The 24,321-nt window shown below is 37.9% G+C and overlaps 4 protein-coding genes across 5 annotated transcripts; 1 reads left to right on the forward strand and 3 right to left on the reverse strand.

Annotated features, from left to right (window-relative positions):
• Positions 1-2,340: 2,340 nt before the first annotated feature.
• On the reverse strand, positions 2,341-5,239 carry LOC147864803 (uncharacterized). The gene is made up of 4 exons (XM_087318579.1): positions 5,114-5,239; positions 4,581-4,946; positions 4,418-4,498; positions 2,341-3,093 (listed from the first exon to the last, which is right to left on the reverse strand). The coding sequence occupies exons 1-4, from the start codon at positions 5,159-5,161 to the stop codon at positions 2,341-2,343; spliced, it is 1,248 nt and encodes a 415-aa protein (XP_087174705.1). The 5' UTR covers positions 5,162-5,239.
• Positions 5,240-6,560: 1,321 nt separating this feature from the next.
• Positions 6,561-9,540, reverse strand: LOC147864804 (serine/arginine-rich splicing factor SR45a-like). Of its 2 annotated transcripts, none has more exons than XM_087318967.1 (7): positions 9,408-9,540; positions 9,266-9,288; positions 9,088-9,174; positions 8,412-8,526; positions 8,178-8,327; positions 7,389-7,443; positions 6,561-7,004 (listed from the first exon to the last, which is right to left on the reverse strand). In XM_087318967.1, the coding sequence occupies exons 1-7, from the start codon at positions 9,408-9,410 to the stop codon at positions 6,808-6,810; spliced, it is 630 nt and encodes a 209-aa protein (XP_087175093.1). In that variant the 5' UTR covers positions 9,411-9,540; the 3' UTR covers positions 6,561-6,807. The 2 variants fall into 2 exon arrangements, with proteins under 2 accessions (XP_087175093.1, XP_087175092.1); XM_087318966.1 differs by having other exon boundaries at positions 8,412-8,538.
• Positions 9,541-11,061: 1,521 nt separating this feature from the next.
• On the reverse strand, positions 11,062-14,088 carry LOC147864805 (proteasome subunit beta type-7-B-like). Its single transcript, XM_087318968.1, has 8 exons — positions 13,831-14,088; positions 12,522-12,663; positions 12,208-12,304; positions 12,063-12,132; positions 11,872-11,976; positions 11,682-11,780; positions 11,512-11,602; positions 11,062-11,305 (listed from the first exon to the last, which is right to left on the reverse strand). The coding sequence occupies exons 1-8, from the start codon at positions 13,969-13,971 to the stop codon at positions 11,232-11,234; spliced, it is 819 nt and encodes a 272-aa protein (XP_087175094.1). The 5' UTR covers positions 13,972-14,088; the 3' UTR covers positions 11,062-11,231.
• Positions 14,089-17,293: 3,205 nt separating this feature from the next.
• LOC147864806 (V-type proton ATPase subunit B 2-like) lies at positions 17,294-23,716 on the forward strand. The gene is made up of 15 exons (XM_087318969.1): positions 17,294-17,365; positions 17,514-17,602; positions 17,933-17,988; positions 18,541-18,639; positions 18,723-18,782; positions 18,869-18,980; positions 21,602-21,810; positions 21,892-22,020; positions 22,238-22,375; positions 22,447-22,597; positions 22,670-22,752; positions 22,829-22,876; positions 22,956-23,009; positions 23,177-23,260; positions 23,383-23,716. The coding sequence occupies exons 2-15, from the start codon at positions 17,551-17,553 to the stop codon at positions 23,566-23,568; spliced, it is 1,461 nt and encodes a 486-aa protein (XP_087175095.1). The 5' UTR covers positions 17,294-17,365; positions 17,514-17,550; the 3' UTR covers positions 23,569-23,716.
• Positions 23,717-24,321: the final 605 nt, after the last annotated feature.

Consider the following 24,321-nt stretch of genomic DNA (forward strand, 5'->3'; position numbering starts at 1 on the left):
GGCCACAGAGCAGAAGGAAGAACCTCCCAGCGAGGAGATCACAGACATGGCACAGGAGGAACTCGCCCCGGCCAACAGACCTCCCGAGGACGCCCACACAGTACCAGATCCAGTCAAAGTAGAGGGCAGCGCCCTCGAACCCACACCACCACCAGAAGAATCAGTCGCACCTGAGACGGACGCCCGAGAGGATATGACACCCCCGGACCAAACTCAACCCCCCGCACCGACAATCCAACCAGACCACCCTGCCACCACCCCGGACCTCGAAAACATCCTCGACATCTTAGAAGAGGAACGAAAGGAGGATCACGCCTAAAAGGCAATTTTTGTAATGTTGTTAGTATTTTGTAAGTCGTCGGTCCGACGGACAAGGTCCTATCCCACGGGCGTGCCAGGTGTTGTCCAAAGGACAGAAATGTAAAAATTAGGAAATTAGCAAACGGCGGTAGTGTAACCGAGTAGGAAAGAACGCCAACGAGCGCCGAGTCAGAGTATTACGGGCTCGGCTGTGTATTAGGGGAAACGTTATTTAAACAAGGTCGAGCACCTCAGAGAGAGAGAGAAAAAATATAGGCGGAAGCACTAGCTTAGTCGATCGTAACTAGATAATCCTGTAATGGCACCGGCCGTAGGCCGTGTTCTGTAATCCTTTTGGTGTTGTAGTAATATATCTGATTTGTGCCCATTTTGCTCCATGTATCTGTGCTTTGGCTCATACTTATGATTTCAGCGCCGCCCACGCTTAACAAGATCTCGCTAGTGTTTTATCTCTGATCGTTTTCTCCCTCACGACGCCTCTATTATGAGCCTTCACATACCACGCCCTTGGATACCGATAGCCGCAGGTCTATCGAAGGTGTTCACCCAAAGGAACGGGTAACAGATAGGTCAAGAAAACCAAATAGAAACAAGGCATGACATTAGTTGGTTCTAAAACTAGTGCATCTATCCATTTCTCGTGGAACATATTTTTGTTTCCCTTGACATTCATCTAAGCAAACATCAATGGGTTTTAGTTTCACATTATGTTGCACACATTAATAATGCATCACACAATGAAATATAATAAAACTTTTGTTGGAAAATTTTAGATTCTGATAGTTTGGTGTTCGACAAGCACATGCGTAAGAGATAGAGCTTTGCTCTCATTCAACTTGCTCACAATTAGGGAAGATGAAGTTTGGTGTTTGTATGCCAATATTGTGGTGCACTCATTGCTCAAACAATCCCAAACAAAATTGAGACAGTTCCATCAGCTAGTCCCAACGACTAGCTACCAATAGTTGCCCCAACGTCTAGATATGACCCTATATAAAGAAATGGTGTGGAGGATCATTCCTCATTCTCAAATTCCCATATTCCCATATTTTGCTCCAAGGAATGTGGTGGTGTTCTCTTCCTCAATCAATTTTGGAGTTGTCCCGACTCGTCCCCATTCATCCCAACTTAACTCAATTTTTGGTTATGTCCCAATTTTGGGACTGTTGTAATATTTTTAGTGAACATAATATAAGAGCATTTGAGTCCTATACTTGTTTCCATTCACATGTCCTTGTGTAATCTTGATTTTGGGACGTAACATATACGTTGTAAGTGAATGTGCGTTCCAATTACATCTTGTGGTAAATTATATGCACAAAGGTAGTTATTTGTATCCCCTTGCTCAAAGTGATTTTGAGCATAATTTGTATATCATATATAGTAAATGAAGCATAACCAAATACAATGAATGCAATAATAAATATTTTTACCTTGGCAAATAGAAACCCAAAAACTTTATAACTCCATAGCAACAATGCCAAAATGAAAGCCCTTTTGTTGACTGAATTACAAAATACCCCTTCCATTTCTTGACCTTTCCTTAGGATTCTCCAAATCTTTCCTTCTATTTCCCTAACTACAATTCAAAAAGGAATTGTGTGGATAAGCAAGGGGTCAATGTTAAGGTATAGGAAACAATGATTTGGATGAGTATGTAGTCTACCTAGGAATCTAATCACGCAACATCAACAACAACAAAATGTTGTTCACATCAAATTTCATGTTTGCCACATCATCCAAAACACTTTACTTGTCGTAAGATGGCAACCCAATCAAGAACAAAGAGTTGGACAAAATAGGGCACATATTCCCTAGATTAGGTAAGGTTTCACAGCTTCAATTTCCAACCTAATGTGTGTCTCACAATAAGATCAAGCCTACAACATGTAAATTAGTAGTTATGTTGGGGTGGTGCAAGAAGGGGCAATGCAATTTGCGTAAGGTAACAAGCTAGAGTTTGATACATGAAGCTACATTAGTTAATCAAGGGAAATTGATACATTTACAAAATATATATCACAAAAGAGAAGCATGCACCTCTTCACTATCGGTAGAAAATGCAATTACATCCATTAGATCATCAAGATGAGTTGTTATTACGCTATCAAAGCACTGCAAATTCTTAGAAGAAGTTTTTAGTGACCAAACACTAGCCTTCTTATGTATCCTCTCAGACATATCAAAAGTTTCATCATCAGAATTTACTGATTCAACAAGTAAATCGTGATCCCGGATGGTATTTGGCCTTCTATCCACATGATCTGAGATCATATATTTTTCCCACTTTGAGACAACTTGTGCTTCTTTTGGATTTTCTATATTTGCTTGGTTTACCATCATCTCCTCGGAGTCCAAAAAAGCTGCCCATTTCGAAATTGGTTTCTCCATCACATTACGCTTTGGCCTTGGAGACTCTAATGCTGAATTCCTCTCCATTTTAACCTCTTCAAGATGATTTTCACTTGGCCAGATCTTAGCTTGTAGAATTTGCACATCATCATTTCTTTGCATCTTCGAGTATAATGTTTTTTTATTCATTCCAAACTGAGAACAGTTCTCCTTGTAAATTTCTGACTTGTTCCTTGTTAATTTATGAGAATTTTGGGCCCTGAATTTATTAGGAGACTTTTCATTCATGTTTTTCCGTTTGAGGTTTTTTGCGTCTGGAAAGATCGTTACAAACTTGGCATTCTTTGCATCAGGAAACAAACTCATGAATTTCTTGTTATACTCTGATGCATTTTCTGATACCTCAGGCATTTCATTTCCCTGCAAGCATTTTCCAAGAAAATAACTTATTAGAACAATGCCACTGGTATATTTTTCGTGAATATATGTTCTGAAGTATTCCAAGGATCTGAAAACATTCTGGTTTGAGGACTGCTAAATGATTTTTCCTTTTCTTTTAGTAATGCTTTATATCACTGGTAGGAAACATAAAGTCGAGGTGAAAACTCACAAAAAAATACTAATATACAAAACTATGCTTGAAAGAAGTGAAAGAAAATTTGAAATTCGTCAATTGCAATATCATCAAGCAGAGATGATCATACAATGAAGAAACAGAATTCATGGAAAACAGGTTAATGGAAAATTGTGTTGTTGCATGATATCCATGGTGTCCATAATCCTCAAAAACCTACCCAATTTAAAAATTGGATGTACTGCAAGGAAGCCCTGGAAATGAGGCCAAATATCCAAAAATACTTACCAAAATGGATTCTTTGGAAATAATGGCAATCCCACAACAAGTGGTTAACAGACTCTGAACCAAGTTTGCATCATTGTCTAAATCATTATTTCACAAAGGCTATCAACAGCAGGTTTCCTAAGGATCTGAAACCCTCATGTCATCTAGAATTCTGATACAATTTGTTTTCTATGAGCTATGAGGCTGAAGGGAAGTGCCTCCAAAATTATTCTTTGATGGAGACTTTCCCAATTATCTGAAAACCTATCATAGATTCTACTGCAAATATCTGTCTGTGTTAGGGATGCAGCTCATCCAAGTTCTAACTAAAGACTTTTATTAAAGTATCTAAACAGTTTATAGCTTCCCATGCAAATTTCCCCTGTCAGGCTTGCATTGGGGTGTGTAACGAAGGTTTCAAAATTACTCACAAAAGGTTCCACAAGGATCTGAAATTCTAATATTCTCTGAGTCCCTCCATCACTTAGAGTCTGAATATTTGGCTGCAACAGCACAACTGAAATCAAGATAATGATGATGATTAATCATGATCACAGACTCAAAGAGAAACCAGATGAATCAAGTAATTGTGTTCCCTGGTGTAAGTCTCTGCATTTAGCTATGTATGTAATGGAACTCCAAAATTATTCTGTCACTAGGACTTTCAACAAAACAGAGAAATCCCAATAATCTAAGTTCTCTTCATTTTCTCTATTAGAAAGTGGCAAAACTAAAATCCAGATTAATTCAAATATGAAATGGGAAACTGAGTCAAATAATTGTTTCTCTGATTAAAATGGAACTCCTTAAAATTCTTAATTTTCTAGGCTTTAGACACTTAGAAACAGTAGCAACAAAACAGGAAAGAAGACCAAAAAACGATATTTGTGAGGTATATCGAACCTCCGGAGTCAAGAATTCTTCCCATTTGCTTTTATTCCTTGCAGATTTTGAGCTTTCCAACCCATCACACGAGATATTTCTCTGTTAATTTAATTATCCTCACAATCAGAAGCAGAAGCAAAACGGAAATCGAGATGAGCAAAAAGACCACAAAATATCAAACCTGAGGTGTCATGTATCCATTCCATCTGCTCTCTTTCCTCCCAGGATCACGTTCAGATGAGATATTTCTCTGCACATTCAAGCATCTTAATTGATCTTTACCATACCAATCTGTGGACGGTACTTCTACGAGTGCTGAAACTTCTTCTCCTCCTCCTCCTTCTCGTACCTCTGTGTAAGCGTGAGAGTGGTTGTCCATGGAAGATTGATCCTTTATAGAAGTGCTGTGACGGGAGAGGTTGAATTCTTGAACGAAGATCCGGACATCCTTTGCGGCAGTGGAGGAAGCGAAGACATTTCGGACAGACTGTTTCTCATTGCAAACGGCGCAGATCCACTTGTTGCTGGATTTCTTCTCATGTTTCACCTGAGAGAGAGACAGAGAGACAGAGATAACGACTCAGGTATTATCACCTATTAGTATTTCACAAGATTCTACCAAAATTCTTACCACAATTTACAAAGCTGCAAGCAAATCAACCATACCAGAGAAACTGCATACAAAAGAAGAAGAAGACGAAGACGAAGAATTACCTGCATCATGGAGCATTTGTAACACTGCAGAGCGAGGAAGCTCGGCATCTCTCTCTCTCTCTCTCTCTCTCTCTCTCTCTCTCTCTCTCTCAAATTTCAAATTTCAAATTCAAAATACATGGTCTGTCTGAGCTTCTGTTGCCGAAAACCAACATTGTGACTTTATAATGGATTTGGCTACAACAATAGCATTATGTTACATGTATTAATTACTTGAAGGTGTGTGTGTGTGTGTGTGTGTGTGTGGATTAACCCCACAATTGTTTATATGACTGATGAGGTGATTAGATCACATCAAAGTTTTATGATATGTTTAGATGTATGTATTGTGCACAATCCCCTTCCTTAATGAACTGGACGTGGAATTGATTAAGGATGAAGTGCACTCGGTTTTAACACATCTTCCTAGTGGTACAAGCCCTAGACTAGACACATCACCTAACAAATGTAGTTTACAAATTGGGTGTCGAAGTTATTCACAAATGTCGCAACAACAACAAAAGTTTACTAAAGTATTTGAAGAAGTTAATACACTCAAGGGGCCTAGTTGCATAGGGGTCAAATGTAGCCAAAAGTGGATAAAAGGCGATCGAATGGGGATCCATAATGCCAAGCTCAATCCCGTCGATCACCCATGTTTCTTTAGTTCAATATTGATCTCCACACTTTTGAAAAGAATGCCTTCTAAGCTCCCAAGCATTTGTCAATTGCGTACATGGTCACTATTCACACTCCACAAATTCATAGAAAAGGATTTTATTATCTTATATACTAAACACATGCAGCAAACAAAAGAATGTTTCAAACCCAAGCATGATCACCATTATGGAGAAAAATATTTGTTTCACTAGGAAATTGGCAAGGCACAATTCCTGGGAACAAGAAAATGGGTTCTTTAACGACACGCAGAAACATCTGATGTTGCATTATAACCACATTCTACCTACCAAACCATCTAATGCCAGCACTGAGAAATTGAGATAATTTATATTTCACATGAAAATGCATATTTGCAATTGATGATGATTAGCATTCCATGTTATTGTAGCTATTACAAGCCTCCAAGAGCATACAGCACAAAAGATTAACTATGAAAGAAACCACATTGGTTTGATTATAACTCATATACAATTAAAACCATATTCAAAATAAAACAGCATTTTCCAATTCACGAGAAAGGGAAGGAATTTGTATCTAACCCTACCCAATGGGAAGAAAGTTTACTATATTGATTTACAAGATGAAAGATAATTCAAACATGACATAAAATACAGTCACAAGCATACCATAAAATCGCTAGTTAAAAAGAGTCATATAAATGACCAGAGGTCAAATTAACAAAGAAAAACTTGATCACAACCATTAGATAATCAGGGCTAAACATCAGCAGAATTTGAGTATGCACTGCAAAAGAGCTACAAGAACACTTTTAATTTTAGAACTGGAAAACTACAACCCAATTTTACTGTTTACAAAGCTTTACTGTACACGTCAAAGTTCAGATCTTAATAGAACAAATAGCAAATCAAGACGGAAAAGAGATCAAAGTGGAAGGAACCTAAAGATAACCAAAACTATCTTCATGGATGTATCTTCCAGAATTAAATGTTAATTCAATTTTAGTTGGAAACACAACTCATATTCAGAGACTTTTGTCAGATCTGTATACATCCAACCAATGCCTTTCGCTGAAGTTAGCGTCGATAAGGCGAGTATTGCGGAGACCTATCACGCCCATAATGACCCCTGTGTGAATATCTAGGTGATCGTTCACGACTATATTCCCAATCACACTCTCTACTAGCTCGATATGGAGAATATCGAGGGGAATGCCTATATCTATCACGATCATCACTGCGTCCGTAACTTCTTGTGTTGCCACGCAAAGCAGCTGCAGAACAAGTAAAAAATGATTTCAAGGATAGCATAGAGACCAGCAAACATTACTCAGGATGATTGCAATTCAAATGGATCACCAGCCTTACATGGCCACAATTGCTACCTTTGAAATACCCCTACCTTGTTGCCATGTTGGGTATTTTTATCGCATTACCACGAAGTTTCCAAAATCTTACATTAAGTCCCCTTACTACAACCAAAACATTACAGCATAGAGATCCTATATTTCTTTGAAAAAGCTAACATGCCAAAACGCATTGATCTTTGTTAATGTTCCGTTGTTTCAAAAGAGCAGAGCAAGTTGTTATAATATATGAACTTGACACTTAAACTATATACAATGCAGATGAACCACGAGAAGGTACACCACACATACCTCGTGCACCAAGATAAGCTCCAGGAGTAGGTGTTCTTGCTCTCTTTCTTTTAGCCTGTGTCATGAACCACAGTTAGCAACCTTACGTGTTAAGAATGGGAGAACGGGTTTGGTTTGATACAAAGTGATTAATAAGCGATACTATAATTATCAGGCATTACTAGATAAAAGTTCATACTAAGAAACAGGCCATCTCTAGTGCATGCCTGGGATATTCACTGTGGGTCACTATTGCATCTAGCTTAATTAACTAGTGATCTGTAGCACTCTTACCAACTATTCATTGTTCGCAACGCAAAATTTGCATTCGATAAAGGCACTCTTAAAAGAGAGAAAAGAGGAAAGATGACTTGAATTTCAGAAGTTAAGGCTGTTGCCGAATTTGGTTCAGCAATCCTTCTTAATGGAAAGCTTAATCTCTACAAGTCTCAAGTTGATGTTGTTTGCTGATAGAGCTTAAATGCCGAAGCAGAGCCAAGCACTGATACCCTCTAAATCAAAGGAGCTTGAGAGTGTGTATTTGTTAAGTGAAAGATTGCTCAGGCAGATTTTCTTGTTGGTGCCTTACGAACTGGTACAGATAAAATATATTTTGGGAGGGAATTTTGATGTTGTTGGAGGAGGACTTGAAGGCACTTTATTTTCTGAATGTGATCAAGCCGTTCCAAAGACACAGCAATAGGAATTAGCAAACTGAAGTGAGAAATTACAGCAGATACAATCAACACCTAATGCATGCCCAAGTAACCTTGCTTATTTCTGCACCACATAGCAAAGACTCGTGGTTACCTTCTCTACAGTAATGATTCGTCCCTCCAAGGTAGATCGATTCAAGTACTTTATACATCTCTCTGCATCTTCAGTAGAGGCCATGGTTACAAAGCCAAAACCTCGAGACTCGTGAGTCCGAGGGTCAACAACCAATCGACACTCAGTGACCTGTAAAAATGGAACCTGAGTAAAGAATGCAATACAAAAAAAAAACCATTCATGCACCAGTTTATGAGTTAAACCAATCTTCACCTTCCCTTCTCGAGTAAAATGATCTTCCAAGTCTCTCTCTGTTACCCTTGTTGAAAGGCCAGTGACATACAAGTTGTTACCAGGATTATTAGCCTCGTCACTGGCCCCGTTCTCCCTGCCATTCTCCCTGAAGATACATCAATTACTACTCAGCCTCATCAATGCATTTTCTGAGTCTTATTATAAACTTCCTAGAAGTTCAATGAAAACCCTGAGGGTTGCAATTTGCCAGTAAACTTCAAAATCCTTTCGAAATGTTGACCATCCCTTGTTCTTTTTTCTATTATAGTGATGATAAGTAATAGATGGGAATAAAATTTCCCATCTCCGACAATTTTCTATGCCATGTACCACAACAATACACATACAGAAAATGAGTCAAAATAACAGAGATTGATAATGACACCAAAACCAGAATTGGGCAGCCGTGAAAGAAATATATTCAACTAGAAACCAATAGCAAAGAGAAGTTTAATGAAGGATAGAGAGAGAGAGAGAGAGAGAGAGAGAGAGAGAGAAATTGAACACTTCAAAATTAAGCAAACCTTAGCACAAAAGCTGAAATTGGCCCATTCTTACCTCCTTGAGAATTTTTTGGCACGCATAAAAGTACAAACATCTACAAAGAAACTGAAGCGTAAAAGCAGAAATTTGTACTTGTTAACTCGAGGATTACCTCCTTGCCGGGCTTCTCGACCTGTGTCTGGGAGGGCTCCTCGACTGCAAATACCTTGACACTCTCGGTGAAGGCGATTCAGAGTATCTGGGCCAAACTCAAAATTCAGTCATAACCGATGAAGGTAAAATTAAAAAACGTTCTTCACATGAATCTCAGCGCAGAAACGGGTCCTTACCTGCCGCGCCTAGGTGAATCTCCCTGCAGGAGGGGGAAAAAACAGTACGAGGAGTTTAGATCGGAGAGAAACAGAACAACAAGGAAACCCTGAAAAACACGGCGGATCGGAGAAGGAGAAGGAAAAGGAAAAGTGTTCTTACCATATCTGGAAGAAGGGCGTTGTGAAGTAATCAGAGAGAAGGCTAAGGAACGAGACAAAACCCTAAAACCTAAACCCTAATCCGGGGCCTGGAACAAAGGAAAACGCAGAAGGAGCTAGAGAGAGAGAGAGACTGTGTGCTTTTTGGACAACAGCCGAGATTTCGTTTCACACTTGTCCGGACAAAAGCTCCCATTTTAATCATATCTTTGGTTTATGTATTTATACCCGAGTGCTCTTTTGAGTCTTCACAACACCCAAGCTTTTTGTTGTTCTCGTGTTTGTACACATAAGTCTATAACCTTGCGATCGCGCTAAATTCTTCTACCTCGGGTTCTCGGGTTTATACGTGTGCCCGCCATTAACATGTGAAACCATACGCTTCTTCTTCATTGTCTGATGCCGGTCATTTCACTCTTTTGAGTCTTCACAACACCCAAGCTTTTTGTTGTTCTCGTGTTTGTACATATAAGTCTAAAACCTTGCAATCGCGCTAAATTCTTCTACCTCGGGTTCTCGGGTTTATACGTGTGCCCGCCATTAACATGTGAAACCATACGCTTCTTCTTCATTGTCTAATGCCAGTCATTTCGCAGAATCTCCTTCTCGATTTTCAGTTCCTTCCTATCAAATTTCATAATGTTGCCATTCCTCAAGCCACACAAAAAACTTGCTTCATTTACTTACACAAAATACAAATCTTACGACAATGAAAGTGGAAAGTGCGAAAACTATTATCTTGCTATTTGAATGGAAGAAGTGTATTTGTATAGATATATCAATAGCCATGGAGATCGCATTTCTAGCATCAATGGACAAACTATTTTATTAGGTCACCTCAACAACAAATTGGAAATGTGATGACATTGGTGCACTTTGGTGCACTTTGGTGTTTAATAGCTTTTATGTATGATCACCATACTTCACAGTAACCGTCTCAACAATTAAAGTATGATTATGTGAGCGTGTAATTTAAAGGGAATGCGCAAAGGGTAAATAATTCAAAGTTCTTGTTACTAATTGCTCAAGGAGACCACGAGATGTTTCTCAACCACCAAAATACCAACAACCATTAGTTTAAATCCTCACCTTATATCATGAAAAAAAATCCGGTACAACCATATTTTATTTTCACTTGTGTGCAAGTAATCAAAGAACTCCAAACTCTATTGACCTAAAAGCTGTTCTTTTCAAGAAACTGAATCACAAACATTGAAGAAAGAAATGGCCTCTTATAAATCATATCAAATTTACACTTGTCACTAAGATCTAACATGAACATTGGTTCCTAGAATCTTTCTCTTGTGTTTGATGGTTCCCACACTCTCCCATTGTGCACCTAATTTTACCCTGCCTTGTATCATGCTTAAACAGGAATAACAACATAGGTCGAAGGGTATGTAAGATTCAGTAAGAAGTGTGGAAATGACAATCCACTTCAAACCTCAACTCGAATCATCCATTCCATACCATGGGAATTAAACAAGTTAATTGTTTTTTCTGCAATACTAAAACTACAAGCTGTTTTATTTCAAACATTCACAACTTATGTTTGAAACATATTGCCAATGTTTTCACAAACACTTTTGGAGACCACCAATGTTTCGTTATCCCTTAACAAAGATCATATAAATGATTTAAACTAGCACCATATGAGATAGAAAACACACACTGAAAATTAACAAAAACAACACTTGAACTCAGTTTCAAATATTTAAAGATTGTCTGATATCTGCAAAGGTATAATAAGTGCCGATAAAACCGACATGGTTTCTGTTCTATGAATTAGTCAGCATATTAATCCAACTTTTATGGCCTCAGGCCCCTATTCTTCCATGGCATCTCCTTCCACAATTGTAACTTTCTGTCCTAACGGAACCACTTTGGTTGAAAGCACAGCTGTAATCACCCAAAAAAAGCATCAAAATAAGTCGATCACAAATAAGCAACAAGTAAAAAAAACATTATCGCTGCGGTTTCATTGGGAAAAGTTTATCCCCTTGGATATTGGGTAGATAAAGATACAGTTAAGATGTTATCCAATACATATGATAACCACCGTACAATATGCTGTTTAAACGAAAATGAGGGAGGACAACACACACCTGTATGTCCAATAGCAAAAGAATATCCTCGTTTACTGACATAACTCCGAGGATTAGGCTGTTGATAATTCCTCAAATATTCCAGTTTTCCCTATCATATGATGCATTACTCACATTTAGCAACCCATACTTGTCATTTCTGAAACCATTACAAATAAGGTAACACATGCCTTGGTGATTATGCATAGATCCACATTACTCCCACTGCCCAAATCATTGAAAATACCAGAACAAATAGCAGCAGCTACAAGTGCCATCCCTTCATCCTTCTGCACTCATTATAAAATCATGGTTAGCTTACCAGCTAGAGACAACTATGCTATTTTGCAACAGCATTCGAGACTTGATGTTGGAACACACCGTCATGTCTTCCTTGTATCTCGATTCAAACATTGCCATTGCAGCTAAGGATCCAGACCCCATTGTTGCAAATGGGAGAGTATCAGTAGAGCCATGGGGATAAACCTACAGATATTTGACCAAGAAGTGATAATATTAAGTGAGAAAATATTAAGTGACCAACCCAAATAAGATTTAGAAACACAGCTTACAGTATGCAAGTGAGGTCCAGTTGTATCATAACCGCCAAGAACTAAAGCGGCACTCACATGACCTTGATACCTGCATAAGATGAATAAGTCTATGATATCTGGAATATATTTCGTGTTCAAAGAAAAAATATATACTTTGAGTAACCTGAATAGGTGGGACTTCAGTAGTGTAAGTGCAGTAACAACTCTTGATTCACGACCTGTTGCATATCGATGTAGCTCTAATTGGGAGCTTACCATGTCTGTAAGAGTGTATAAGATATCATGAATGTCTGCGCACTTTAATATTCTCCAAAGAAAAGATCCCTGTAAGAGCATGTACTATGCATGCACCTTGTGGATATATATGTGTATATATGCCATTATCTAATGCAAGCAATTGCAACATAATTGAATGCATCACTAGGCAATCCATATTTACCACAAAGCATAGGAATGAAATGTTGAAGGAATTAATACCAGTCACATTTTCTGTGTCTGCAGCTGTACCAGCTCCACAACAATAGATGTTCGGAGCTAATTTATGTATTTTCTCACAATTCTTGTCAGCTACAATGGGTCCTTCAGTTGCTCTAGTGTCTGCTCCTAAAATGACACCATCCTTCAAGCAGCACATCCCAAAAACAGCATTTTAAATTAAGAAAAAAAAACAATTGCAATGAAAACTTACATGCTATGCAAGGACATACTAGTAAAAGCATCCACCACAGAAAACGAAAAGTGATAAGCTTTAAGCATTGAGATTTCAATCACAGAGATCTTCATGATTAATGCAAGACTTATTTTCTAAATCTACGGTGGAAAGAACTCTGCACAGAAAAATGAAAGATGCTGATAGTTAAATATAGAAGGTTAACTCTCTTCCATTTGATAAGCTCAAAATTAACTTTTGCCTCTCTTTTGGATGAGTGCAAAAATACTCAAGGATGGAAAGATAGTTGACAAGTACCCTATAGGATATTTACCAGAACAGTTGCTTGAATACAAGCACTACTTAATTTCATTGCCATCTATGAGATCAATTGTGGGCTCAGAGGGGACCTGTCTTATGCCAGTTTCTAATCTGGGATTCAATTCCAATGCTTGAACAAAGTTTATACTGAACTCTCCATTCCTTAGTATATTCAATAAGATCATATATAACTGGTCCTTGCTTCCCGCAAATTCCTAGATTAGGGTTTATCATTGTCCCCATCCTCGCCCCCATCTTGGTTCCTTACCCTTGTAAAGGTTGTGGTTCCTATATATGCATTGTCTTCCTCCTCTATATGTTTGTAAGCCCATAACCTTGTATTTTCTATCATCTCAGTAAACAGTTACCGCAGCAAGAATAACTTGGAAGTGGAATTAGTTTTACAAGACCTGGACTTCTCTGAAAGATGATGAAACAAGGATTTTGGTGGAATGTACCCCATCTCAAATATTTGAGATCCAACATTTGTTATGAGCTACTGAACCAGATCCTGTGGGATTCAATGCACTTCACCACATCTTATACCATTAAGTTTGTATCCTCTGTGTTTAAGGGGGGTAGGCAAAAGTGCAAAGAATTTGTATCCCTGTGTACCTTTACGGTTCTCATCCAACATCACGAAGTTTGCATCGATGACTAAACAAAAGCACACCGAAATCCCTTTTTAAAAGTCCATTCATGTTATGAAATACCAAGGGGCTGGGTTTGGACAGGAAGTCTTGCGATGTGCATAAAAAGGAGAAAGCACCTTGACGACGGGAGGAAAACGAAATCCAACCAAAATCAGAGATTTACCTTGTAGATAAGGCCAACAATGGTGGTTCCCGTCTTCAAGAATTTGGTCTGGACACCTTTCTTCTCAAGCATAGCATTGCGAATGCATAGATCAAAGCTGAAGCCACCTTTCGCGGGGACGTCGACATCAGGTCTAGTCATGGCTATGGAAGGAGGGGGAAGAATAAACCTGGGCTTGGCGGCGTCGAAAAGGCGCAGATTCAAGCTCTTCTCTGCTCCTACTCTGTTCTGTAGCTATACATACAAACAAACAGTATGCCTTGGTATGCAAGAATCCTGCATCTATGTGTATGTGTATGCATGTGTATGTGTATGTGTATGTGTATGTGTATGTGTATGTGTATGCGTGTATGTGTGGACATGCTCAAAGTGCCTTTTGTGCGTCAGTGTTTGTGTGGAGCTTTTGCCCAACACTAATTTGAAGGTCTGGTCTGGACTCGGTCCATCAATGACCCTCGGTTTGTTTGCCATGGTATATGTGTATGTGTATGTGTATTGGCTAGTCAATTTTGGACCCATCAAGGGGTCACATCCGATTTTTTAGCAAAGTTTTGGAGGACATTATGGGCAAGGAAACAAGATATGAAAATAAATGTCTTCCGATGGCTAGTAATACATAGAGCATTACTGATCGACCAATGGTTGCAACAATCAGGTGGACCGATTGCATGCATCTATTGTGGTTGCCAGACGGAGACATTGAAACATTGCTTGTGAGAATGTCATGTTGCACGACAAGTTTGGAGAAGAGTGTTCCGAATTCTAACCTTTATGTCTAGGGATGGCGGTTTTTCCTGGGGGATGTGGTCATATGAAGCATGTCCAAATGATACGATCATTAGAATTCAAAGAGGAAGGATAAGGGTGGTGCAATGAAGTTATATGGAAATTCCTTATATGTTAAAGGCAATGCAAGATGTATGGGAGCTGCTATGCACCACCACAATGTGGTTTATTTGGATTGTTAGATGTTCTAAGGTGTTTGATAATACTACTATTCATCATGTGGAAAGTGTACCTGGATGCATATGGTGCATACATTGAAAGGGCGGTATGATGAATTTAAAGGTGAGATAGATGTTGCAATGTTGCAATGCCTCAATTTTATCACCTATTCGAACAAGGGCCCTTTTCTCACACTACAAAACACAAGATCGATATGATGCCTAGCACCACCAATTACATAACTAGGTTATTGAGTGGTAGAGTGTTGATGCTATCTATCCTTTAGGGATGGGAACCCATGGAAGAGGGCAACATATCAAGGGAGGCTTGACGGTAGGTCAACATTCTTGTAATAATTGTTTATAAGTTATAACTAATGAAAGGATATTTTCATGGGAAATTTAAATAAATAAATAAATGTGTATGTGTATGTGTGGACATGCTCGCAGCTCAATGTGCCTTGTGTGTGTGTGTGTGGAGCTTTTGCCCAACACTAATTTGAAGGTCTAGTCTTGACTCGGTCCATCAATGTCCCTCGGTTTGTTTGCCATGGTAGCGACTCTCGTATGAGTTGGTAATTCCCAAGTGTTGGCTTTTCCAATCTTTGATGGTTGGTCTGGTCTCTTGGGAATCTCATCATTTTAAGCGTGTAAGTCTGCATCCAATATTGGGATGGTTTGACCCCTCGAGATGCCCCATATTGTTGCCCTCTCATAGAACCCTAAGTGTCAACTTACGATCCATCCACATGACACCTACCATATTGCACTCCAAAGCTTCCAAATGATTGTCTTAATGGTTTGTTCAAATTATATATACTTCTATTAGGATAATCTTGTGGCCATTCTACTATGTTTCTTGGATTGTGGGGAATAGAAGGAAAAAAACATGCATGGGTGCAAGGAGGGAAATGGATGCATCTTGAATATTGTAATCTTGGAGACTTGTAAAGAACAACTCATCTCCCAATAAACATTGCTCTAGTAGAACATTCCCTCAAATGTATATTGATAACATACCATCACAAAACACAATGTCTCTTTCTCATTCAACAATGCATGATTCAAACTTGTTCCAAATTCATGGGCAAGCATACCATGTGCAAACAAACTCGCCATTGCCTTCTCATACTACTATCACATTTTATTTAGACAAGATTGTATGTTCAATACTCAAACATACTACAAAAGAACACGACTTGAAGCATGTTGTGAAGTGGAGTGTACTAAACAAACACCTTTGATTTTACAACAATTTGGTAACGTACATCAAATTAATCTACTTCCATGTTCTTTAATTGAAGGTAGAACCACAACTAATTTATTGCAAAATAACACGTGCAATATTTATGTTATTCCCCCTGGCCAGCAGGTGCACCTTAAACAAACATCTTGGAATGATTTGGCATAAGAGAGGCAATGAAATGCTTCCCATTCCTATGCTAAAACCACAACAATGCATTAATATATTGGAATTCGATGAAGATAGGAGAATTTTAATAAGCGGACCGACTTACAAGTGTCAATGCATACAAGTTTTTATGTTTCTCAACTCGAAACTATGTTGATATATTGGAAAAGAGGCATAGTCCAAATGTTTGCCTAGTGGAGAAAACATACGAGAAGATTATAGAAAATTGACATTATTTAGTGAGGAGGTGGCATTTGATCTACCTGGGATACTTGCCACTTCACATTCCTTTTCGCGGTGTCTACATGAAAGTAATCAAAATTGTTGGAAAAGTACGTTGATAAAATAAGGCTCAATGCACACATACATAAATAGCCTCTAACAAAGGCCCCTTATTATAGGGTTGCCAAATAAAGGCTCAGTGGACTCTAATTTCCCACACACATAGAACTTATAACCACCATGGAAAACTCCTCATTCAAAATGTTTTCCAAACTATTTGCGAAGGAATTTTGCACCTACAATTATCACCTACTTCTACTCTCCTCTATTGGAATAACACACAAAAGACAAACTAAAACACAAAAAGCAATGACGAATCAACTCAACCAATATCCTCTGACACATATGGTTGCTAGCGTGCAACACTCCTACCCATGGAGCAAGAGATGCCCCCCCCTTAATCCATATGTCTACAACGTAAATCTCATTTATTCACATCAATGTGATCGGCAAACCAATTTGTTATCGTTCATGGATCGTCAATTGAAATATTGCCCCTTGAATGGCTAATTTATAGACAACAGTTAGTTAGTTTGCCTCATCAATCGTTCGGTTCAATGTGTGGTATGGCAGAGATAAAAAATGTCATGCATGCAACCCAAAGTCTGGTGCACACGGAAACGTAGTTCAAAAATTGAAATAGGAGATTTCGAGAGCCTCGGAGCACGGGTTTGTAAAAACATGAGTTACCACTAGAGTTCAATGGAATGAGATATGTACATATAGATGAGATGAGTTCATACAAGATTTGAACCCGGGAGCATGGGTCAGCAAAAATAGAAAATTAAAAGAAACAGAAAACAAACAGAGCAACATACAGAATTTCTGATACATACATACACACATTGTCTTCTGCTCTTGACTTCAGATATTGCAGAGGGATCAGGGATCTTAGCAGGTATGTGTCTTTCTCTCTGCACAGACAAGACCCTTCTCAAGTGCCTCCAAGTTTCTATCCTTTTCTTGGATTGAAAGAATCATTCTATTTGATCTCATGCACCTGTCATGTTTGTTGCTGCTCTAAATATAAAATAAAATCGCATCAGTTCCTTTGAAGATCTACTGAGAAAAGGATCATTCAAAATGGTTGCTAAAGGGAATTTATCAGAGGATTATGAGTGCCAACCTTTGCTTGGTATATTTTCTTCTATTTACGTCATAAAATATTCTTTATTTGTTAGTATATATTTCTTTTTGGCACTTACAATTTCATTGTTCAAATAGAAGTTCTGGAATGTAAAGATGCTTATTGGTGAATACGAGTTAATCCAATTTTTCATGCAAACTCATGCATTCCGTTCCCTCCTGTAATCGACATTTTTTTTTCTCATTTATCAATATAGATAGAGTATTGTAAAATCCATTTCTTCTTATCTTATAAATACAGGGTGGCTATAATTAGTTCTTTCTTCCCTTATTATTTCATTGTATTTATAATGCATTTGTTCTCATCTTATTAAAACAGAGTATAGAACAGTATCAGGAGTCGCTGGCCCACTTGTCATTCTTGACAAAGTTAAGGTGAGCTGTATATTATTTTTTGTTTTGGTTGCAATTTATCGATTGATGTGCTTGCAGCTTAACATTGTTAGCTTGACTTATTATCAAAGTAAACTTAGCATTTTATCTTCATATAATCCAATAAAGGGATCAGATTAGGATCATTATTAAATGCATTGTCGAAATTTGCAAGTTTGCACTTCTGATGACAATGCTATCTACTTGATGTAAACATAATCTATCATTTAATCCAAGAAAAATTTCATATTGGGAATCATATTAATTTCATGCTAGCAAACTTTCCTATCTGTGATGATTGCAGTAATTCATATAATTCAAGAAAGACGTTATGTTAGGAGTAAACTTGAACTACAAGGTGACAAATCTAATGACACATTACGTGGTAGAAAATTCCAAAATTACCTTCATAAGGTCATTGATATATTTCATATGATCCAAGAAAGGTATCATATCAACTTACATGGTAGAGAATTGCAAATTACTGTCCTGTGCTATAGAGGATTTGGATACCAGTATCCATTCTTGTTTGATAACTGTTTTTTGTTTTCAAAGGGGCCAAAATATCAAGAAATTGTCAATCTGACACTCTCTGATGGTACAACACGGAGAGGACAAATTCTCGAGGTTGATGGGGAAAGAGCTGTAGTGCAAGTGAGTGAGAAAAGATCCGTTCTCTGCGATGAAGAGTATAGGTTGCTTGGAAGTTGAAACATTGCAATTGCTTGCTTTTTCAGGTATTTGAAGGGACAGCAGGCATTGATAATAAGCACACGGTTATACAATTTACTGGGGAGGTCTGCATTGGCATTGAAATTCCAATAATAGAAGTTTATGCTTTTTTACCCCTGTATATTTCATGACTTATTTTTGAAAGAATCAGGTTTTAAAAACACCAGTCTCTTTGGATATGCTTGGGCGTATCTTCAATGGCTCAGGAAAACCAATTGATAATGGTCCACCAATTTTGCCTGAAGCATACTTGGATATTTCAGGTATGCACCATAGATACGTTGTTATGGAGGAATTAGAATAGAAAATTAAGATGAAGTATGATAAGTACATTACTTACCTTACTTATTTTAGTCTTGTATAGTTTTATATTTTTTATTTCTCTTTCTTGCTTACCATTTGTGAGATGAATGAAGCTTGTGGTTATAACTACTCGAAATTTGAATGATTTGTAAACCAAGGTTTTGATTCAAGTTGAGAATTGATATGCTTCATTGTGACATTTGTGGAGATTGCATATGCCTTGAAAACAACCCTCTTACACATCCAGATGTCTGTGGAATGTTTGCTTGGACTACATAGTTATTTTTATTCCTTATGATTTACTGGTTTTAGATGATTCTATTGTGAATAGAGATGGTAAAATATTAAAATGCGAACTACTATGGTAGAGGACATATTAAAAATGCAAACTACTATCAATGCTATAGAGGTGTACAATCATGAAACTGTACAAGGTCATAGTAGATCCACAATACACTGGTTAACATTCATGACGTTGGTTTCCCCATTTTGATTACTTCGTCCTGTTCAAGAATAGAAATCATCAGTAAGATGTGAGAACCATGTCCAATATCATCAACTTACAGCAAACATCTTACTGGAATACTAGCGAATGATGCTTCCCTACCACCACCCTGCATGCGTATCAATGAATTGGGTTATTTCCGGTGAAATATTAGAAACACAAGAAACTTAGTTAACATTGCAAATCACTATAAATGCTATAGGTGTAAGGTCATGAAAATATATTAGTGGTTTAGATTTCACAACTCATCGTGAGCTGTTAAAAGTCTTGACCTTGGGTTTCTTCAAGTCGGTTCATTAGTCCCCTACTAATATAGAGATCGCAATGTGCATCCATTTACTATTGTAGTCTCTCTTATGAGTTAGAAATGAGATATGTTCAATATCACCGACGTTTAGCGATGGACCTACTTGAATACTAGCGAATGATGCTTCTTGTCCACCATGCCCTATGCTTACCTATGAACTCAGGTATTTCATTTATATAGCACAGGAGTTTGGTGGCAATTTGGCCCACCACACTCTTGCATGGTGCAGTAATCTGTAAGTTTGGTAGATGATTGCCGTAGGATGATGTGGGTGTACTTCCTCAAAGGAAAGGCTAAGGATATTGGTGGGTCTACATAGTGGCATGAGATGGTGAAGAAGGAATATGACCTGAAGATTGTATAGATCAAAGAGCTGAGCACTTATGATGGTGATCCTTGAAGATATCAAGGAACTGAGCTCTGGGTAGGAGCCAATGCAGGATAATACTCAGAAACTGATCATGGAGTTTGAGCTAGTGAGTATATCTGACAACCAGACTGAAGACTTATGTGGATGTACTAGACATTAAGATAATTGAAACCCAATGGGTTAGAAATGAAGTACAAGGCTGATAAGTCAGTGGATAAATACAAAGCAAATCTCACAGAGAAGAGGTATAGACAGAAGAATAGAAGGGTTTTGAGGAATCATTTGTTCTAACTGTTAAGTCTTGGGATGATCCGAGCAGTCGTCACTGTGTCCGTGCTGTAGAATTGACCAGCTTAACTGATGGATGTTAATTCAACTTTCTAAATGTATTTCTTAAGGAAGAGGTGTTTGTTCCGTAGCCACCTGGTTTTCATCTACCATATTCAAAAACCAAGATCATGTGTTTGTGAAAAGCCTCATATGAACTAAAGAACAAGGATTTTTGGATTCCTCACAACAAATGACTTTAGGAGATAGCCAACAGAATGCTGCAGTCTTGGTCAAAACAGGTGAGAAAATGGTGATCCTTGTGCTGTGTGTGGACAATCTGGTCGTCATGGCGAGCACCAAAGCTGACCAGGATCAGGTCAAGCAGAGACTGGGGTTCAATTCAAGATGATGGATATAGAATTATTACTCTTCTCGTTGGAGCTAGAGTTGTACCAAATGGAAAGGGAGATGTTTGTAACTCAGACCAACTATGTACACTTGATTCTCAAAGCATTTGGTTTGGGATGTAGAACTGCAAGAATGGGTAAGAAAGCTTCTAGAAGAAATTGGGATGCTGATTGAAGGAGAGTTGACGCGGATAGGATCTGATTGTTATGAATAGTACACTTTAAAGTGAATGGCCAGTTGGCTGGAGTAGTTTTATCCCTCCAACCCCAAGTAAATAAGGAGGTAACGTAGGACTTGGAGGGTCAACTCTTGTACTGTTATCCCTTAAATACTGTATCTGTTGTAAGATAAAGCCTAATGTGTCCACATCTGATCTCCAAAATTATGTTTAGGTTTGACACAAATGCCTCAAGTGCTAGGTGAGCCCTCACTTATTATCAAGGCTAGACTTCTAAATTTATAGTATCAGCAAATACTAATCTTAATATATCTCGCTCCATATGTCCTTTTGCATATCTCTATTCTAATACAATTTAGATGTGGGAAAAAATCTCATTGGGTATATTTGTGGCATTTGTGCTGAGTTCAGCGTATTGTCCTGTAAGCGCTTCAAATATGTTAATAAGGGATACTGATTGGGAATTTATGAAATGAGGAAGAATTTCCAACAATATGTTCTGAGATAGGTAGAACTGGTATATTGAGTCCACTGCACATGCAGGTAGTTCCATCAATCCCAGTGAGCGAACATACCCAGAAGAAATGATCCAGACTGGTATTTCCACGATTGATGTCATGAATTCCATTGCTCGTGGCCAGAAAATTCCCCTTTTTTCAGCAGCAGGTTTACCTCATAATGAGATTGCAGCTCAAATTTGCCGACAAGCGGGCCTTGTGAAAAGGCTTGAGCATGCTGTAGACCACCAGGGGGTATAAAAAAGGTTCACTATAGTTGCAAAATCTATAGATTAATTAGTCAACCATTGTCTAAAGCTACTCATTTTTCTACAGAATAGTCAAGAGGATAACTTTGCTATTGTGTTTGCTGCCATGGGTGTAAACATGGAAACTGCCCAATTCTTTAAGAGGGACTTCGAAGAGAATGGATCCATGGAACGTGTTACTTTATTTTTGAATCTGGTATGGCATACCTTTGTGTCAGTGGGTTTTTGGTGGCATCCATATTTGTTGCATATTAATTTATGTCATATATCTTGTTTATTATTTATAATATGCTAGTTGCAGCAATCATATTAGAACATATATATGTCCCATCCAAAAGTTTGGTATTTTAACCATTGGTGCTAAAGGACATTAGTGGCTTGAGACTAGAGCTTTATACATTAATGGTGTTCAGGCTAATGATCCGACAATTGAGCGCATTATTACGCCTCGAATTGCACTCACAACAGCAGAATATCTAGCTTATGACTGTGGGAAGCATGTTCTGGTTATCCTCACAGATATGAGTTCTTATGCTGATGCTTTGCGTGAGGTACATTGCTACCTTATCATGCATTCATTTCAGGACTCTTCTTGTTTACTATTGATTCATTTACTATGTAGGTATCTGCGGCGCGTGAAGAAGTGCCTGGACGGCGTGGATACCCTGGCTATATGTATACTGATTTAGCAACAATATATGAGCGTGCAGGAAGAATCGAAGGAAGGAAGGGGTCAATAACACAGATACCAATTTTAACTATGCCAAATGATGGTAATAGATACTTCTATTCTATATTCACTAAATAAGAAATGATGACATTTTGCTAATGCCGATCCGTTACAGATATAACTCATCCTATCCCTGATTTGACTGGATATATAACAGAAGGTCAAATTTACATTGATCGACAGCTCCACAACAGACAGGCAAGATGAAATAAACTGATTATAACTTAATTTTTAGTAATAACCCATTTACTTAAATAGAAGTTTCTTTTTCCAGATCTATCCACCTATCAACGTTCTTCCATCACTCTCTCGTTTGATGAAAGTACGTAGCGAGAAGACTTTGCTTTCAGGATTCAGAAATGCCTATACAAGGTCTAACTAGTTTGTATATGTTTTGACAGAGTGCTATTGGTGAAGGAATGACAAGAAGGGACCATTCTGATGTTTCTAACCAGGTTTGTAGTTCATTGTGAACATCGTCTGGAAAGCTAGTGAAATTGTTTCTTCATGCAGGGCTCCTCATAACTTGGTGTCTAATGTTTAATTGTGCCAATATAGATGCTATCATGTTTAGTTTCATATAATTCAGTATGCTTATTAAGACCATTTTATTTTTTTCCAGCTTTATGCAAACTATGCCATTGGGAAGGATGTGCAAGCAATGAAAGCTGTGGTGGGAGAGGAAGCTTTATCATCAGAAGATCTGGTAAACAAATGAATAAAAATATTGCTTCTTAAATAAACTTTGCACAAATTTTTTGAAAGATATTTTCTTCCTCTGTCAATGCGATTTGTACATTTTTAAAATTTTGTTTCTTTTGATAATAGCTATATCTGGAGTTCTTGGAGAAGTTTGAGCGCAAGTTTGTAACACAAGGAGCATATGACACTCGGGATATCTTCCAATCACTTGACCTTGCTTGGACTCTTCTAAGGATTTTCCCTAGGGAGCTTTTACGCCGTATTCCGGGGAAAACTTTGGATCTCTTTTACAGCCGTGAAATCGGACAATAATGCAAATTTTGGGATCCAAAGAAGTGCTTCAGAATATTCTGTGAAATATATTGTAAGCTAAGAAATCAGAACGTAATTATGTGATTTTTGAAGAAGTTGAAAAGGAATTTTTGCTTTGGAAGTAATAAAAATTTCAATGATATTCTAATTCTTCGTAAAACAAACAAGGCATCATTTTTTGGAATCACACCTTTACTCAACCGACCACCCCTTGGAGTTAAACCATTAGAAATTTGATCATCAACATACAAATATTATGTCCAAACTTGGAGAAACTTCATACATCTGAATTATTTTTCTAAATACAATTTTAGCCTTATCCAATAGCCCTGAATGGCTGCATGAACTGAGTACGCCTCACAATGTTACCTCATCTAAAAAGATTCCCAAAACTTCCATGGATTCAAACAATTCATTGCCTTATGGCTCAAAGAAATTTGTGTGTCGCCTTACTAAGAAGGGATATTCGTACTTCAAAGCACCAAGTTTTGATGTGTGAATAAGGCATACAGATATTAGCCAACCTTCTAGGTGTTCTCTTTAGTGCAACACTCAAGTCATCACTGCCTCTTAATATATCATCATAGCTTTCACGAATTGTACTATAATACAAGTGATACTCATCCTCTACTAGCCCTTCCTTGCATACCTTACATGCCTTTATGTTTGGTTGATTTTGATGCCATAATGCATAACTTACTAGCCCTACCTCTCTACTAGGTTGTGTGATCAAGTGGGAAAGAGTATTAGGTC

Source organism: Azolla caroliniana, unplaced genomic scaffold (genome assembly GCF_043228905.1).
Source record: "Azolla caroliniana isolate FFs.n. ecotype wild unplaced genomic scaffold, voAzoCaro1.0.p SCAF_4, whole genome shotgun sequence".
NCBI classification, from domain to species: domain Eukaryota; kingdom Viridiplantae; phylum Streptophyta; class Polypodiopsida; order Salviniales; family Salviniaceae; genus Azolla; species Azolla caroliniana.